Source organism: Epinephelus fuscoguttatus, linkage group LG7 (assembly GCF_011397635.1).
Source record: "Epinephelus fuscoguttatus linkage group LG7, E.fuscoguttatus.final_Chr_v1".
Lineage (NCBI taxonomy): Eukaryota > Metazoa > Chordata > Actinopteri > Perciformes > Serranidae > Epinephelus > Epinephelus fuscoguttatus.
The window spans coordinates 9,684,846-9,704,037 of NC_064758.1; the positions used below are offsets into that span (position 1 = coordinate 9,684,846).

General features: G+C 39.8%; 1 protein-coding gene across 2 annotated transcripts in view; it reads right to left on the reverse strand.

Moving 5' to 3' along the window:
- Positions 1–967: 967 nt before the first annotated feature.
- The window catches only part of mtor (mechanistic target of rapamycin kinase), a 111,123-nt gene continuing 92,898 nt past the window's right edge, over positions 968–19,192 (reverse strand). For both annotated transcript variants that reach the window (XM_049581025.1, XM_049581024.1), the window contains 15 exons: positions 16,927–17,109; positions 16,141–16,275; positions 14,430–14,604; positions 12,715–12,850; positions 12,344–12,491; positions 8,195–8,317; positions 7,593–7,675; positions 7,406–7,478; positions 7,241–7,315; positions 6,148–6,283; positions 3,909–3,974; positions 3,695–3,775; positions 3,342–3,422; positions 2,763–2,868; positions 968–1,499 (listed from right to left, as the gene is read on the reverse strand). In XM_049581025.1, coding sequence (XP_049436982.1) covers positions 1,484–1,499; positions 2,763–2,868; positions 3,342–3,422; positions 3,695–3,775; positions 3,909–3,974; positions 6,148–6,283; positions 7,241–7,315; positions 7,406–7,478; positions 7,593–7,675; positions 8,195–8,317; positions 12,344–12,491; positions 12,715–12,850; positions 14,430–14,604; positions 16,141–16,275; positions 16,927–17,109 — 1,617 coding nt within the window. In that variant the 3' untranslated portion in view covers positions 968–1,483. The remainder of the gene's footprint in view (positions 1,500–2,762; positions 2,869–3,341; positions 3,423–3,694; positions 3,776–3,908; positions 3,975–6,147; positions 6,284–7,240; positions 7,316–7,405; positions 7,479–7,592; positions 7,676–8,194; positions 8,318–12,343; positions 12,492–12,714; positions 12,851–14,429; positions 14,605–16,140; positions 16,276–16,926; positions 17,110–19,192) is intronic.

Below are 19,192 nucleotides of genomic sequence, written 5' to 3' on the forward strand. Positions count from 1 at the left end.
ATTGACTCGCCTGCCCCTCAACAGACTTGAGAGGCTGAAAAAATACAAACAAATTAGACGAGTGAGAAAGAACAACAGAAATGGTGGTGCAGACTATGAAAAGTCACATTTTCAATAATGAGCTTTTGGCGGCAGGAGGGAAGAAAGTGACAGAGTGCAGGTAAAGGAAGCAAGGGAGGGGGGAAGAAAGCGAGGGAAAACAGAGGAGGAATTGATCGATATGAACAGATAATCACCAGGCCTCTGTCCCGATGTGTAAAGAGTGTGACATTGCAGAGGTGGGCACGGCAGGGAAGAGATCAATGGGCTGCTTTTTGTTGATCCGTAATCCTTAACTATCTATAAGTAATTAACCTTCAGAGGAGAATGCAGGGGAGAAATAAATGGAGAAATGAGAGGGAGAATAGCAATGAGCCCAAGTAAAACAGAAGGTACCTTGCATTGGCCAGATAACAGCACAGGAAACCAAATTAATAGTTGTCTCCACTGCTGCCTCTGCAATTTGCTACATCTGATTCGGTTTTATTTCTGTCAAGGACTGCATTCACTGTGAACAACGGCATCTCCCTCTGGTCCTTGGATGAGGATAAATATAGAGCAGCTGCTGTTTGAAGCAGCCATCTTATTTCAATTTGAGAGAAAACGTTTAAAATCTAAAGTATTTCTGTTTTTTGTTCGGGTTTAAGATGAGAATCTAGTCTGATCTCATCATCTCTGGCCTGACGAGTGCATTCTCTCTTAAAGTATTTCCTGAAAAGATGGAGAAGGATCTTATTAGGAGTCAGAGTGCCCTCTGTGGGCACTAGGAGAAAAACAAGGAAAGAGTTACACCCCTTGTTTCTTAATAGAAAAGACAGGCAAAAAGAGAGATTGATAAATGTCTTTCTATTCTTAACAACAGTAAGTGTGACAAGCTCAGCCACACAAACATGTACTGTACAAAAAAACAAAACCAGTGCAGTCACAGTGGTATCTGTACAGGGTTTAATGGCACACAAATGCCCATACAGTATATTATCTCATCATCTCAAATCAAATTGTACTCAGGAAACTTTAAAGAAGATAATTAAAGGCATACCATGTTATTGAATTTTGTCACATTAATACACAATGATACAACAGACTGGTGGGTTTTTAATACAGTGTGAGAAGTAAGAAATGTCATAACTTATTACAATATGGCCAAGGTAGAAAGCTTTTAGCAACTGATTATGGTGTTTAAAGCGAGGAGTCATTTGAAGCAATGACAACAGTTTGAGTAAAATTATGATCATCAGGTAAAAACTGAACTCTTATGATCCTGTCTCATAAAACGTGCCACTGGAAAATCCAATAACTCTACAACAACAAAAAATCTCTCTCAAAGGCTCTGCACTGTGGCTTAAGTACATTTTCAGTGGATACCTATTTGAGTCGAGTGCTTCTTCTTGTTTCACCAGTGAGAAAAATGTCAAGTGTAACCTTGTCTGCCGGATAGGATTCTTCACCAAAATGGACACCTGAAGACAGAAAAAGAAATTATGGTAAATGGACTGCATTTATATGGTATTTTTCTAATCTTAGCGACCACTCAAAGCGCTTTACAACACAGGCAGCATTCACCCAATCACAAACAAACAATCATACACTTGTGGCTGAGACTATACTGTCTGCTCATCAGGTCAACATTCACACGCACACCCACACCCACTGGCACAGCCATCAGGAGCAATTTGGGGTTGAGTATCTTGCCCAAGGACACTTCAACAAGTAGACTGCCAGGGCCAGGGAAATTACTATTCAGTCATTATTACCTACTCAGATACCAAAAACTTGGGATACTGTGTAAAATGTGCAGAAGAACAGAATGCAATGACTGACAAATCATTTTTACATACAGTGGGGACATTAAGTAGTATGTCAAAATATTTTTATTAAACATATTTCCGGCACAGCTATACAAATACAATTTTGATCAGACACTGGCAATATGTCTGGACTTCACAGATAAAGAAACTGTAACATTTCAATCCATAAAACTTATTATGTGAAATAAAGTGGAAGGACACAGGAAAAAAAGTATTGAACACACTAACTGAAATGTATTTAATACTTGGAGAAGCCTTTGTTTAGAGTGCCAGCTTCATGATGCTTCCTGTATGGAGAAACTAATCCCTCACAGTGTTCAAATGTGACTTTGGCCCATTTGCTCACACAGAAAGTATTTAAATCTTGAAGATTTTGGGGGTTCAGCTTGTGAATCTTGAGAAAAAATTTCACTTTCAAAACTTCAACAATTAGTGAATGTGTTGCAGGCATCAAATTCAGAGTGGGTGTATATTTACAAAAACAAAATCAAGTTTAGCAGTTTACATATTAAATATCTTGTCTTTGTACTGAACTCAATTGAATGTAGGATATAAAGGAATTGCAAATCATTGCATTCTGTTTTAATTTACAGCTTACAGTGTACCAAATTTTTGGGACTTGGGTTTTGCTCATTCAAGCAAAGTCTGGATGCCTCTTTTACTCTGCTTCATCCTCTGCACACCAGTGATGTGATAAATTAAAAAATGTGGGAAAGCTACGGGGATCTGTGGAAAGGGTTATCATGTGTTATCACGTATGCAATCAACTTACATTACCATCATTTAGGTCAGCAGTTTTTGGGTGGATTTCTGCTGGCCTACGTCACTGCTCTAATTAAATTACAAAGCAAAACATACCAAACACAAACAGCTGTGTGATAAGAACAACAGGCAAGCTCAAGCAGCAGTACTGACCACCCAATGTAGCACTGGCACAGGTTTTCATGTGATGTGGCTTGCTTGATGAGGAGCTCCACTTGTGTCGGCACATCCAGTGTCTCATCATGAGAAAAGTCCCGACCTGCGGGGAACAAAACTCATCAAACACAAGACCTTTACCAGAACATTCAGTCTGGACTGAACAAGTCTAGTCTGGACAGTCTTTCAAGGACTTCAATCAGCAATACCAATAGATGGTGGGTTAGCCCACACTGGAATAATGTGACTGAGGAAGGTAAAGTATGAATCAAAAATCTAACCATTTGACATGATTATATAAAGCATTCCTGCACTAAAGCATTGCACCTTTTAAGTAACTTGACCAACTTCACAGTAAGGAATTTCAGCTTTGTTTACATGGTAATTTAAGATTTACATTTTATATTCAAATCTAACTAGAGGAAGTTTAACAGTGCCAAAAAGATAGCTGTACTTCCTGCAGAGCCTTGTGGGAAAAATGAAGTAAAATAGGTCAAAACTCGAGACAAATAGAAGCTTTTGTACGACTACTGTATATCTAGGTTGGTGGAGCTAGTTGAGTGCTGCAGAACTCACCTGTAAGTTTGTCTCTCACTCTGTTTATAATCTGAATTGCTTTCTTGTTGAGTGCCTCAGGTTGTACCAAGCCATCTCCAACTGGAAAAAAATAAACACAAACATGCCGGCGTCAAGTTCAACAATCTAGTAGCAACTTGAGAAAAAGCATATTCAAGTGTTCTCTCTATACCCCAAGCCTCTCAGCAGCTCAAATAAAAGTGGACTTAAGTGCTGCCTTACAATAACACAGCAATCGCAATGATTGTTTATGACAGTGAGAGAGTGTGGTATTTTTGTGGTATAACGAACAAGGAAAAATGAAAGGCTTCATCAAATAACCCACTGATGACAGAAAACGCTGGGAAACTCACTGAAGGAGTGGATGGATTCAGGCACTGTGGTCCCTGGTTTCTTGTGTGTGGTCTCTCCGAGGTCTATTCCCTCAAGAGCCTCTGCAGATGACACACACACACACACACACACACACACACACACACACAGACACACACACACGGTTGCAGGTTTAAACATGTTTTTATATTATCAAGTAGGAAACAGGGCATACAGTGTGTACTGTAGACTCACCCACTGACTGTCCAGCGGTATACGAGTCGGTCCTGGTGCGAGAACGCTTGTTGCCTTTGGTGTTTGCTGTGGGTGAAACACGTAAGGTATGTGAGTCTTTTTTTCCCCTTGACATGACAATTACTATATTCTATTTTTTATCCATCACACAGGAAGCAGCAGCATTGTTCTGACCTTTTTAAATGCAGAACGATGAAGATCTTTTCTAACCTTTACAAGTAATTAAGGCTCTGATATTCACTGAAAAACACTGATGGTACAAAAGAAAAACCGATCTCTTTGAATTATGTAAAATGTCGTCCAGATATATAGCAATGCACGTAAAAGCTATGTTGCCTGCTGCAAGAGAAAAATGCTCACCACACCACACTACATTAAATAAGGTCCTACTGTGGTGATAACTTAGAAAATGGTTACTGTAATGTAAAGTATAGAAAGAAATTGAGAGAAAAACAAATGGGCTTATAAGAAGTGCACCCTGCAGTCCCTGTGGGTGTGTCAGAAACCATCAATAGTTGAGAAAAAGAAAAAAACAACTAAAAAAACAGGTAATTCCAAACCAAAAGAATTCAATTTCCACAATGATTTTTATCATTTATTATTTTTATAATAAAACCGATGTATTCTACTGTTGCAGATAAAAAGCCTTGCTTAAGGCAACCTTGACAGTATTAGTTGAAAGAGTGCCAGAGATATTCATTCGCTTTGTTCACTTGAATTCAACCAACGACCTTTAGATGTCTACAGCACTTCTTTAAGCATTCGGTTAATTTCTCTTTCACATAGGAGCCAAACAGACTTCCATTTTACTACTGGAACTGCACTTAGGTTTTTTCGCCCTGTCTGATTAAAGTGAACGCTCCAAACACTCAACCACTTCAAAGAAGGAATTTCTACCGTAAATGGAGTAATTTGTGCCGACCTTCGCAAATTTATTTTTTTGGGCTGAACTTGTTCACATACAGTTCATTACCTCCGCCAAGGAGGTTATGTTTTCTGTTGGCTTAGTTAGTTTGTCAGCAGGATTGTTAAAAAACTACTGGTACAATTTTCATGAAACTTACTGGAATGTTGCAGAATGAGCCGAGGAAGAGGCCACTCAGTTTTGGAGTGGATCCAATCAGATATTTTTTTGGGGTGCATTTTTTTCCTTTAATAGACAGGACAGTTAAGTGTGAAAGGGGAAGAGAGAGCGAGGGGATGACATGCAGAAAAGGGCCACAGGCTGGACTCAAACCCGGGCCACTGCAGCAACAGCCTTGTACATGGGGCGCCTGCTCTACCACTAAGCCACTGACACCCCACACAAATTACTTTTTGCTTTCGTTAATATGGCGAGATAGGGGATTTAGCCTTAGCAGAATAAATGCCTTACATCTTTAAATCCAGTAGATGGTAGTGAAGTGCGGTGGTGACAAAACGTGATGTCATTTTTTGAGCATACCAGACTGTTCTGGCTGTTCTATTATTTGTCTTTAACCACTCTGTCATTATATCCACATTACTGGTGGTTGTTTATCAAATGTCTCACTGTGTAAATATTTTGTGAAAGTACCAATAGTCAACCCTACAATTCCGATATAGTGGTACATAGTCCACCATATCTTGATATTAATTTTCTCCATATCACCCAGCCTTAAATCATGGGTAACCTACACATGTAGTTGCACAGAGTTCATAGAGGATGCAGTCATTATGGAGAACTCTGGGACTCTGGTTTCATGGGAGAACTGTAACAACTGTAACACCAAGTCTGTAAATATTAAATAACTAAATCATACTGGTCTGTGGAACAGTTTTTTTTTTTCCTGTATCCAAATTTAAAGTTGACTTAAGTGAAAATGTCTTTCTTCTGAACATACATTTTCTTTTTACAACTGTTTTCAGTCTAAGCATTTGGTTTTTGTACATATGTAGATGATAATAAAGTGTTTTCTGGTTTTCACAAATGTATATTAAATATGTAAAAAAAAATTCCAAATAAGCACAACTGACATGATGAGGCTTCAGCTAAGGAAAACCGTATTTTGAAGCGGTCGCGCTTGCAGATTTGCATGTCATACAAGACTTGACTATTGGCCCTGGAGGAGGTCTCCGAGTGCCCTTGTAGTTGCTATTTGCATGTGATACTGTCGTGGTTATTTCAGTCTGCCACATGTAAACTTTCTGTTGTCTGTGTTCCTGTACTGAAGCTGACGTTGCTAAATGTACTGAAAGGGTACAGCTGATGATCTCTTACTGTCCATGAGCCTCCAGTTGAGCAGCGGATCATAGACGAAAGCCTCCAACACAGCCATGACGCTGTCCCGGTGCTCCCTCAGCACCTCCATCACTGTGTGGCAGGTGATCCGGTAGTTACCGTCCAAGCCTGTCACCTGCCACACAACCAGACGTAGACGTTACTGATAGAAACAAGCCTTTTACAACATGAGAAGTTTTTGTCTTGTGTTTGTACATTAAAAAGAGCACAATAAGAAGAGGACACAACATGGTGTTTTAAGGGTTTGAGAGAGGTGCAGCCCTTTCATTAAATCCCTGAATTGTGCCTTAAAAAGCTTTTTGAACAGATTTCTGACTTTTAAAAATCCAGTTATTCAAGAGATGAGCCAACTTGACCCTCTTACAATATTGATTTTTTTTATTAATGCTTTCATTTGTAATTGCTTTTCTTCTTTCCTCATTAAATACAGGGCACAGTGCGAGTCATGACTTTTGATTAAAAAAAAAAAGTAAGATGGAAAAAGTAAGGACTAATTAAGAAAAGATTTTTCTTCTTCAGAGTTTTTGACTTTCCAAGTTGAAGCAAACACTCTTATGGCTACTTTAATCTAGCCTGCATGCAGTAATACTCACCAGGGTGTCTACAGGTATTACAGTAGACACTGAATTTAATGCTTTGTAAGACTTTTTCAAAAATAATTTTTAACCAAATGTAACATTGGTAAATGGTGATTTTTTTTAGCACTGCAAGTGATTATAAAGGTACATCTAAAGGTACATAGTACATATGTAGTCCTGTGCAGACATAGGTTTATGTAGGAATAAGGTTACTAGAGTCAGTTAGGTTAATCTACATTTTGCAACAGGTAAGTGCAAGTATAAAGTAAACAGACAGTACAAGGTTCAGAAGTAGGTTTAAAGATCTATAATCTCAGACGTGGACTATCTCACAGAAGAGATTGACTCATTTGGACAAGATAAATGAAAATATGGATAAATAAAATTAGTTAAAATGTTTGTGGCAATTAAGTTTGTTAATTTAAGACTTTTTAAGGGCCTGCAGACACCCTGCTCACAATTATCACTGCAAAAGATATTACAGAGTTGTATACCTCCATAGCGTTGGTCAGCATTCTTGTCAGTCTGAATGGGATCTTTTCGGGGAACTTCTCTCTGGTCATGGCAACCTGTTGAGGGTTGTAATGAGGGTCAGTCTCAGATAAATGAAATTTCAAAAAAATCAGTGGATAATATATATAAAGAGAATCTCCTCACACCTCAAAACAGTCTCCAAAGTCAATGTGGAGAATCTTTCCACTTAACCGGTCTAACATCAAGTTGGAAGGATGCCTGGAGAATAGACATTGACATTATCTCCTCAATTATGTCTTACGATTACTCTTTATTATTATTACAACAATCCGTTTGAAATGATGCGACACTTCAACTGGCAGAGAAACTCACCTGTCACCCAGTCCGAGGATGTAGCCCACCATGGACATCACAGCCAGGGAGCGGGTGTAATTGGTCCTCCTGTCGAACCACACCTGGAGGAGAGATAACATCTGCATTATGAGAGCTCCTCTGGTTCATAACATTAAAGCAGAGCAGTGTAGAAAATGGCACAGAGATCTCTGGCAGGCTGCTTGATACATCTTTTCACAGACTTGAACATGCAGAACATCGGAACACAAGCTACTAATGTTCCTAAAAATGGATTCAATTTGAAGGTCTGTTTGTTAAATCCCGCTAAGTCAGTGGTTTGAAAGTAGGACACACAACCCAGAAAACTGATTCTTCAGGGAAAACAACAGTTCTATTTAAATACAACTGTATTTACCTCAATAATTAGAAAAGTTAGACTGGATACATTTCTAAAGAAGTTTTCCTTTTCTGTGTTTCCACCGCACTAAATGAAAATCTTTCCAAAAATGAAATACGTTAATTTACAGATCTTGACATTTAACCCTACAGCCACTGAAATGTGAGGGTGGATACTGTAAAGATCAAGTACACGCAATTATCCTCCCCTGTGCTGAACAGAGTGAAGAAGTAGGGCGTCTCACCTCAGAACTGGGGCTCTTCAGCCACAAGAGCTTGGCTAGGTCGTCTCCGGCCGTGTTGTTGACGGCGTGCTCGAACACCTCCACCTTCTCCATCAGCGTCAGGTGGTCATAGTCTGGGGCCATCTAAAAGACACAAAGCCAATTACACACACACACACATTTTAAATGTGAACAAAACTATCACAGCACATGTTAAGACAAGACTCTTAAACATGAAGAGCTCATGAAATGTAGTAAAAGGACAATGATTCTTATTTTCAACCTGGGTCTCCAAAACCATGACAACTGATTGTAGTCCAAATATCATCACATACTTTACAGCGGAGTCTTATTTCATTTCAGTTACTGGGAGCACTGTTGTGCAACACACACAGGGCAAAGGCATTTTCCAAAAGGCACTTAAAATATTTTCATGTTCAACATATTAGCACACCTGCATTGATTTTAGTGGCTGCTGAGTTTCTCCTTAATCTATTTAATTAACTATATATGACAGCTACGGTATGACAAGCTTTGGAAGGTTAACGTATTATTTAGCTAGAAGGGCACTCTGAGATCTCCACAATAATGGTCCAGGCTTGTATGACATGCAAATCTGGAAGCTCATCCACTATATTATCGGGATATATTTCCGAACTGTTAGAATGACGTCAAAATATGGTTGTGCCAAGCTGACACCCCATCATCTCAACTGTGCATTTATTATGTGCTTCTATATTGCCGTCGTAAGTCCAAACACTTTTCCTAAATATCTCTGGTGGAAGTTTACTGAAGACAATTCACATTTGGATGTGAGTAAGAATATATTTAGATGAATGCTATGCACATATTTATATTTGCAAGATCTTATGCTGTCTGATGAAAAACACGTATCTCCACTTTTGACGGTTTTGACTTTCTACGTACTATGATGGACACTTCTGACACCCAATGAGGATACATGTTGAATAGATGATGTAATAAAACGCCTTTCCATTGGTCATTTGGATACCCAACGCTAACGGTTGCTAGGGAATATTATGGACACTCCATGCGCTGTAGAAAGTCAAAATCGTCAAAAGTGGAGATAGGTGTTTTTCATCGGACAGCGACGAAATATTACTGTTGTTACAGTTGTACCAGTTCTCACATGAAACCACCGTCCCCGAGGGCATGATAATAACTGCATTCTGCATAAAATTTGAGCAACTCCGTGTGTAGGCTACCCCAGAGGATTACTGGTACCCTTTAATGTGCATTGTGATACGGAGTCATCGTATTATTACAATTGTCTGCTTTGTCACTACTGCACTTTACTACTGTCTACCGGATTTTAAGAAGTATGGCATTTATTCCACCAAGACAATCTCACAATGTTAACAAAAGTGAACAGGTTCAACCTTGGCCCATGGTTTCATCTCTCTACTTAGTGTCTTTATTTTAGGATTATTTTTTTGGGCTTTGCTTTTAATGGGCAGGACAGTGTATTAAGTGTGAAATGGGGAGAGACAGAGGATGGCGTGCAGCAGAGGGTGGTGAGCGCCCCAACCTAGTGTCATTTAAATCAGGCCAGTATTTTTTTTAGTAATCCAATAATACAGTATGTGGTTTGGTGAAATGACAGACATTTATTTAGGAATATGGATATTAGAGTGAGTTAGATTAATCTGCATTTTGCCAGTACAAAAGTGCAAGTATGAGGTAAAAAGACAGTATGAGGTCAGGAGTAGGTTTTAAGATTTCTATTTCTATTTAAAAATATGGACTTTCACACAGGAGAGTGTGACTTATTTAACAAAAATAATTGATGGAGATAGCTTAAGTTAAAAATTGGATAAATCTTATAACTTTTAAGGTGTAATATTTTCTAAAATTAAACTTAAGACATTTTATGACAGACACCCTATTAATGTTTACTGTCTGTGATGATATCTACTAAGTTAAATGAAACTGATGACTACTGTATATTGGCCCAAAAACATTCTACATGTTAATGTAACTACAACTAGAGGTTGGTGATGTTACAGAAATAGAAGCCCATTTCAAGTTATGGAAAAATAGAAACTGGGTGTAAGTAGGTCCCATTACACTGAGGGAGTTGATTGTTTTTAAAGAAAATGCTTAAATAACGATTGTTTTATTTTCTCAATGTCACAGGTTGTGTTTGTGCATGGGACAGCAGGATTTCCTGCACACTGAAAAGAATCAGAGTGATACTTAACATTAAATGAACTGATTATTTTGGGGTTTATAAAAAAACACAGTGACACTACAAAAGACAACTATCTATTATTGTCTCAGTCTCCTATCTTCCTTAAATTTTATCTGCAACTGATTAATGGCCTGGCTGACTGACTGGTGAATTTAATATTTTTCTATTTAAGGAGGCTGAATGAAACACACTATTAACAACACTATTACTAAATTAAAAAAACAGAGTCTTATTCAAAACATGTCAGGAGAAGAAAATGTGTGCACAGAGAAATTACCATTGAAGGTTTAGCTGCATCAATTTGCTCTCAGATCTGAGTGAATTCAGACCCTGCATGTGCAACGCCTCAGCTTGTTTGGGTTCAGTATTCACTATTACTGTTGAAGCTAGCTATTCACCAGGCTCCTCTGAAAATATGCCCAGACCGAGGGATTGTTTTTCATTTTTAGTTAATGACTGATCCCTGTTATCTTATTCTGGGATTAGTGGACTACTGTCGGAGGAGCTGAGAGTGACATTCCCTGCTTGTCTATTCTCAGCCAGACAAGGTCTGGGACAAGGTTGTTTTTCATCCTGTCGACCAGTAAATCATTTCGCAATTGGACATGTTGTCATCATCCTATTTTGGACTGATGACACTTGAACTTCAGCCCTGCCTTTCTCCTGTAGCCATGCTGCCTTTTTTCACTGTACAGATTTCAATCAAACCAGTCTGTAAGCTTTTTGCACATTGAATGTCAGGGTCTTAACCTGCTCTGCCTCTGCTCTCATATGTCATCCAACGTACTTTCACTTCCCGCAGAGACATTTTAGTGATGAAGATTGTGTGTGTTTGTGTGTTCTCTATGCCTAATTGGGTAATTCTGCGCCAGGGATATCTGGTTAAATTTATTCATTGAGGACCTGTGAATGTGTTGTCATTAAAGAGTAATTGGAATTCATCAATATAATTATTGAAAACAGACGCTTCCTCTGCTTTGATGAATCTAGTATTCATTTATTTCATTCATTTAGCATGGACATTTTATATGAAAATAACACATTTAAAAACATTTCATGAATGAGGCAAGTGTTGGCACAAACAAGGACATAAGCTCATTTACACATAAATGTGTATTTAATAACATATAATTAAAACCCAACCAGGGAATGTACTGAAATTGTTTCTAACATCTCAACCTTCTGAGATCCAGCATAGATCATTTTTTGTCATTTTTAGAAAGGATAGGGGATCTTTCTTTTTCTTCTGACATTTGGAGATTTCTCTAAGAACTGCATTCTTTTGCCACTGGACGGCAAAGACTTCTGTTCATTCTCTGAATGCCATGGATCTCTTGTTTGTGATTGTAAAGTTTCATGTGGCTGCAATTATCTAAAGGTCATAGGGGTTATTTTATACTTTGAGGTCAAGCTTTAAAAATAGTCTCACTACAGTGAAATGGCTTCTACAGGGCTGAACATCATCACACATGAATTCAATTGGGCTCATTGAACCCACAAGAGTCTCTACCCAATTCATGAAATTACAAGACTGTTTAGGGACCCTTGTGTGAAAAAATATTCAAATACACATTTTTTTAGAACAGGCAGAAATAGCACGTTTGTGCTGCATGCAAAATAAATACATGGTTTTTGCCCAAAACTGCATGGGACTAGCATCAAGTGGGTGTGACTGTAAAGGGGAGACTGGTAGCCAAACAACCCATTTTAATCTAGATAACTTGAGGTAAGAGGTCAAGGGACTCCTGTGAAAATGACAATGCCAGTTTTTCCATCACCAAAATTCTGCACTAGCTTAAAAATCGAGTGCGCCACAGCCTCTTAAACACAGTAATGTCAGCTGGGACCTCCCCAACAGGTCTCAGAGGGTTAATGTTGCAGGTGAGTGCATATTCAGTCTGGTTTCAGTCATTAAAATGCAGGAAGTAGAAACCTAATGGTTGTTATTGGCTCCTTACCCTGAGCATGATGCGATGTTCAATGTTGAGCAAAATCTTTTTCTTCTCTCTGTAGTCTCTGATGAGGGCATGCAGGGTGTCACAATGGGGCACCCAGCCAATCAGGCCTGAGTTGGTGGACAGGGGGATCACTGCGTAGCGCTGAATGCTGATGATTGCAACACACAGCCAAAACAAACACAAACAAACATACAATTCATTGTCATGGTTTCACTTTTTTACTTCAAGTCCACAACTGAGAGCATGTGTGTGCTCAAGAGATGTATGAAATGTACTGTACCTCAGAGTCTGTGTGTGTGTGTGTGTGTGTGTGTGAGCGTGCGTGTGCGTGCGTGCGTGCGTGTGTGTGGTGAACATGACTGTGTGTCTACCTGAGGTTCTTGCGCAAGGACGCAGGGTCATTGGCCAGCAGTGTGTTGACCAGACCAAACAGCTGCATGACTCTCTCATCCTGCCTCAGGTCCTCATGGCCCTTCAACAGGAACATGAACTCGTGGCCGTTGCTGCCTGCAGAGGGCGACACCAAAACGCAACATTGATATACTGCTCAAAAAGGGTTTAGGCATTATATAAGAATCGTTATATAGTCAGATTTGGCAGTACTAGCGGGTTTTCTCTAGGGTGCTCCCCTGCTGCTCTGCAGCTGCATCTCCATTACCTCTGCCTGAAGCAATGTCTAGTGAGTTTGAGCAGGCAATAAATGATTTCATATGAACCCCATCACTCCTACAGTAGGCTCTGTCCCAATAATCTCTCACTTTATGGTAACCCTTGGTTTGGAACCCCTCTTCAAAGTGACAGATATGAGCAGTTGTGGTAAAAAAAGCTCTTCTTTGAAAAAGAACCCCACATTTGATTTGTGCAGCAGAAGAACAAACACATGGTTTTACAGCTGCTTAATGAAAGCACCTTGTGAAGTTCACATGAAGTCCTGATGTCAAGGCATTTTCTTGAGCAACTCACATGGAGTGGAGTGGAAAATATGTATCTTAGCACTGGATGAACTGTGACATCAACTCAATTCTCTTAAGCAGAATGAAGTTTTTAGGATGACAGTGAGGAAACTGCATTTTACTTATCTGAAGTACAGATGATGTCACTTATCTAATTGTTCCACTATCTTATACTGTCCTCAGTGTTCTCAACAGAGCACATTACAATGATTTCACCTACACTGTAATTACCATGCTACCTTTAATGGAGTTAACTGATACTTCCAGTGGAACGAGTTAGACAGAGTCCCTGTTTTATCCTCAGTCTGCTCCTAATGACAATCCCAGTACGCAATGTATTGTGTGTCACCAGGGGGACAGAGCGCTGGCGGTAAATCTAAGAGGCCTGTAGTGGTTGACAGGTTTTAATCTGAAGTCTTGCTTCAGAGGTCAGTTGATTTATCATCTTTTACAGAGAATGTTGTGTAACACTGATGGGATACACTGGAACAAGGTATCACACTGTGCAGTGGTAAAGAGTGAAGTAAAGCGAAGCATTTGTGATTGATAATATGAGGATTTGGCTTCAACACAAGGTGACTTTATAGCACGGTCCCATTTTAGAGGCACTTCAGTGGCGTATTTCATATAACAAAGCAGAGGAAGGGATAAAATGTCAGGATTATTTATTTCTGTATTCAAAATAATGCTGATGGACGGTGTTGGGAAGATGACAAGTGGACCTGACCTGAATGCACCATTTCTCTAAGGATAGGAAAAAAAACAAAAAAAACCTCACAACGTAAGCTCTCTGGCCACTGAGTTTTAAAAAGGCAGTTTTTTGTGTTGATTTGGATTCACTGTGATATTAAGTTAATCACAGGTTTAATCTTGCTTCTGTTTGTACAGAAGGTTTTTTTCTACTATATTATCAACATGCAGAACTTTGCCATGACTGATGAATTCAAAATAAATAGTGGCCTTGGAGCTGTTTGTTGTTTGGGTAAAGATTCTATTAATATTGAATTTTCTCTAATGCGATGGCCCACGCCTGCTGAAAGTATACCGCTCTGACTACATATATTCTTTAATCTATTTTCCTAATATAATGGGTTCAGAGCCACAAGGCCTGTGCAATTTTCTCCTAATCTTACCCATGATGGTGAGTTTGCGTGGGCGCTGCTTGGAGGTGATGACCTGCAGGGAGGGGGCGATGGACTGGATGCGGATGATAGGCTGGTTGGGGTCATAAGTGCCTGGTACAGCCAGCTCCAGGTCTCGGCACATCAGCAGCTTTGGAGACACGTATTGTAGCTCCAGGGAGGTCAGCTGCATGGAAAGTTGATGAGAAAGAGACAATTTGTTTTTAGTCTGCAGTGGCAAAACAGCTCCTGCCAACAGTGCCTAAACCAATATGCAGAGTGTTGCAGATATTGGCTCATATCCCAGTGAAGGTCTTACGTGCAAAAAGTTGTATTTTCACAACCTTAAATAAATCACTCTGGAACACTTCACTTTCTATGTGTCCATCAATAAGTGCATTCTCTGCTTGTCTGCAGTCAACCATCAGTGATTTAAACTGCATCCACTCAGACTCTGGCAGACCGTTTAAATGCTTTTACAGTTAAATCCTGAATGCTAATGTGTGGTTACTTCATCATGGCCTCATCCTGCTCTGGATCTGCTGTTTGGATGCATCCTGGAGAGGGTTTATTTCTATGTTAATGCCCAGACGGGGAATAAAATGCTCACAGCATGTCATTATGTCGCTGTGTATTTCATGCTGCTTACTGTAATGTCACAGTGGGGATCATCACTGACAGCAGGACCCTGCCACAATGTCAAATAGTATTGTTGTCTCCACTTGCTGTGTCAAGTGAGAGCTCCTGAAAAAAATGTTTTTAATATCTTTCCTCAAACCCAATTACTGCTGCAAGGAAAGACATCTATCAGTTCAATTTAACCTTCACTCCAGAAGCAACAAGACCTGATGTAAATAAAGTTTAAGCCATCTACTCATGACTGACTTTGAGTATGCCACCAAGGAAAATGGCTAACAGTATATGTGTATCTGTATAAGGATGCAGTGCTTCCTTGTGCACACTCATAAACAGAATTTTTAAATACACACAGTGTTATGAAATTATTAAAAAGGATACTTTGGATCTTTTGAAGTCGGGTCATATCAGGTACTTATCTACTGTCAGTGTATTACCTACATTAGATGTCAGTTGGCACAACCCAAGTTTGGAGAGCCAGGCAGGAGTATCACCACTGAACTATCCCTTTAATGTGTTTGGAATATAAGTGGGCACTTGCAAAAATATTTAGCTACAAAATACACTGTACTGGAATCTTTGATGAAGGAAAAAGTAAGTTAATTATCAAGAAAACAGCTGTCTGCTACTGGCTACTGAGTGTATGATATTTAAGGAAACAATGCTACCTCATGATTTCCTGCCATTCTTCTTTGACCTACATTGCCCTCCTGTCTCATCACATTCTGCTATCTTTCAACATTATTTTTGGCATCTTGTTTAATGACTTCACCCAGAGAGGGAAGAATGAAAGAGGGCCTTTGTTCCCTAATCTCCCAGTGCTGAATCTCGAGACAAGAGACAAGTATGTACTGATTCACCTGTCATGAGATCAAAGAATGAGTCAGGACATGAAATGCAAAATATATCTCATCACATCTAATAATTGTAATGGGGTATAGGGATGCAGAACTGGTGGGATGTCAGCTCTAATTTTCCCAGGAGCCAGAGAGGTTTGACATCAATATACATGCAGTAATCCTAGAAGAGTTTTATAAGAAAAACTGGTACAACAGTTTCAGTGCAGTGACTCCGTAGTTTCACTCACCTGTGGCAGCTGTTTGGAGATGCGTCTGAATACATGGTAGTAAAGGTCCCAGGCCTGGGTCAGGTCTTTTACGTTTCCAGAGCGCATGTACTTCCTGCACCAGTCCTGAGCCTCCATCAAGTCTCTGCCATAAGCCTGTAGCACGAAGTGAGACAAACACTCTCTGTCCCTGTGCAATGACTCATTCAATTAAATGAAAATGGTTTGCCAAAGCAGGACTATAAAACTGAATGTCAAGGCATTAAACATTGCTGTTCCAACTTGATTAATCTAGGATTCAGTAAGTATTTTGTTTTTAATAGCACACATCTGCAAAGGCAGCCTGAATGGAAACATCTGATGCTGCTTGTGCAGGGAGCTAGGGTCACTGGGATGACTTATGGCTGTGAAGTAAACAGTTGTGTGTACAAACTCACACTTAATTTGTGGTAATTAAATACACAGCTAATTTTACAATGCCTCTACAAATATTCACCCATTGTTTTGATTTACAGTGTGTTAATGAAACTTTATTGACACTTATCAACAGAAAAAAACTAATGTCGAAGTGAAAACACTTATCAAGCACTTTTTTCCCACCTCTCAGGAACTCAAGTTTCCACTGAATGTCACAACAACAGATTATAAAACCACAGCTCAGTTTGTGGTGTCTTTTTTGCACACAACAGGACTGTCGTGCAGCCTTTAATCTATGTTGGATGGGAGACGTGCAGAGACTTTAGTTTGTGGTATTGCACTAAACTAGCCTAAACTTTAAATTCAACCCCAAACTGAAATGGCACACACCTGATTAAAAGAGGTCTCTTTGAGGGTCTGTGGTCCCCTCTCCATCATGGCATGTAGAGGCTCCAGCACAGCAAACATACCCTTGACGTTGCGCTCACCAAAGTACAGACGTGATGCCTCTTCAAGGCCCTCGTGCCACATCTCGTGCCACAAGATGGCCACTCGGATAAGCTCCTCACTCACCTGGATAAAGACATACATAGATTAAAAAATCAGACTGTTCTCTGATACTTCCCCTAAAAACTCAGAGGTGTAAAATATCAGGCATCTGTTTTTCATGGATTCTATCTACATTTCAGATTACTTTTTAGATAAGAAATGTGACATTTACATTTAAAAAGAAAAAAGGAGGAGAAAAAACTATTTTAAGCCTCTTAAGGAGAAACTAATTCCTCTACAGTAGACATGACATCACTGCAATCCAGAAAAGAACTTGCCAAGCATGCACACCTGCTTTGCAATAGCAACATATTTTTCATGGAGATTTTTACAGTACAGTACACTGATGATCCCAAACATTAAAACCACTGGTGAGTGAAGTGATTAACATTGATCATCTAGTTACATTGCAATGTTCTGCAGGTAAACCTTGGGTCCTGGCAATCATGTGGATGCCAACTGATGTGCTCCACCCTCCCAAACACTGTTTAGGCTGTACCTCCCCTCATGGCAACAGCACCCCCGATGGCACTGATTCCCCAGCAGGGCACTGCACCATGCCACACTTCTTAAACTGTTCAAAAATGGCCCAAGGAACACGACAACGAGCTCAAGGCATCGACCTGGCCCTTAAATTCCCCAGGTCCTAATCTGTTCAGGCATTCGTAGGATTAGGATGACGTAGGGTGACCTCACAACCCACAGGACTCAAAGGGTCCGCCACCAACACCCCTTGTTCCTGACACCACTGGACACCCACTCCAGAGGTTCTGTGTCCATGCCTTGACAGGTCAGAGCCAATTCCAATACAAGGAGGCCCCACTGTGGATTGGGGGCACCTCTGGGGTCCCACAGATGCTCGATCAGATTAGGATCTGGGGAATTGGAGGCCAGGTTGATGGCTTGAGCTCTCTGTCCTGTTTCTCAGGCCATTTCTGAGCAGTTTTTGCAGTGTGGCACAGTGCACTGTCCTACCGGAGGGATCAGTACTACTGGGTAGTGCTGTTGCCATGAGGGGGTGTACTAGGTCTGCAAAGGTGTTTGCGTGAATGGAGCAAGTCAAATGGCATCCACATAAATGCCAGGACCAAAGGTTTCCCCGCAGGACATTGCATTGTAACAAAATGATCAATGTTATTTTCTTCACTTGCCAGTGGTTTTCATGTTTTGGCTGATCAGTTTAGTGTAGAAGTATATAGTAGAGGCAGAGGAAGAAGCTGAGATTTTTTGATTCAGACTGATGCACATTTCTAATGCTGCAACTTTCCTTTTTTTATGAGACCAAAGACTAGACTTGAATGTGAGACAGAAAGATAAGGAGAAAACGAAAAGTGCTTCTGATGAAGCTGATAATTTATATCACAACAGGTAAAAACTAGAATCACTGCCTTGCAGGTCTATGTCTCGAGGGTCTATGTCTGTCTCGTTAAATATATGTAGTGAAGTCTTAAAAGAACTGAACAAAAAGTATTAAGTGTATCTTCTGACAAGACATGGATGATTCACATGCATCTTCAACCCAGCAGCAGAGAAGATCTATACAATCAACCCAGTTGCAAGGTGGACACCCAAGATAGTGTCACAAATTCTGTTTCTGACCAACTGTCTCCCAGACTGTTCCTGGGTCATGGTGTTTAATACAGGCCAGAAAAGTTTTCGCAGAACACTATGATGTCACATTAAATTTGACCTTTGTCATTTCATCATTTTATCTTATTAGATATTTGCATAAAGTTCATTCCTAAGTAGCATTTGAATTTTTGAGTTATGGCTAAAAACCTGTTTTGCAAGATCATAGTGACCTTAACCTTTGACCACCAAAATCTAACCAGTTCATCCTGGAGTCCAAGAGGATGTCTGTGCCAAATTTAAAGAAATTCCCTCAAGGCATTCCTGAAATATTGTGTTCACAAGAATGGGACAGATGGTCTACACAAAATCCTAATCCCTCCGGTCACGACTGTCACATATGCAGAGGCATAAAAATATTCTAGGTGGTCTGATTCATATTATATAGAGAGGAGGCAAATTAAAAACAGACAGATGTTTCCATCTAACCCTCAACAACAAACCTGTATCACTTTCTAATTAAAAGAAGAAGACAATT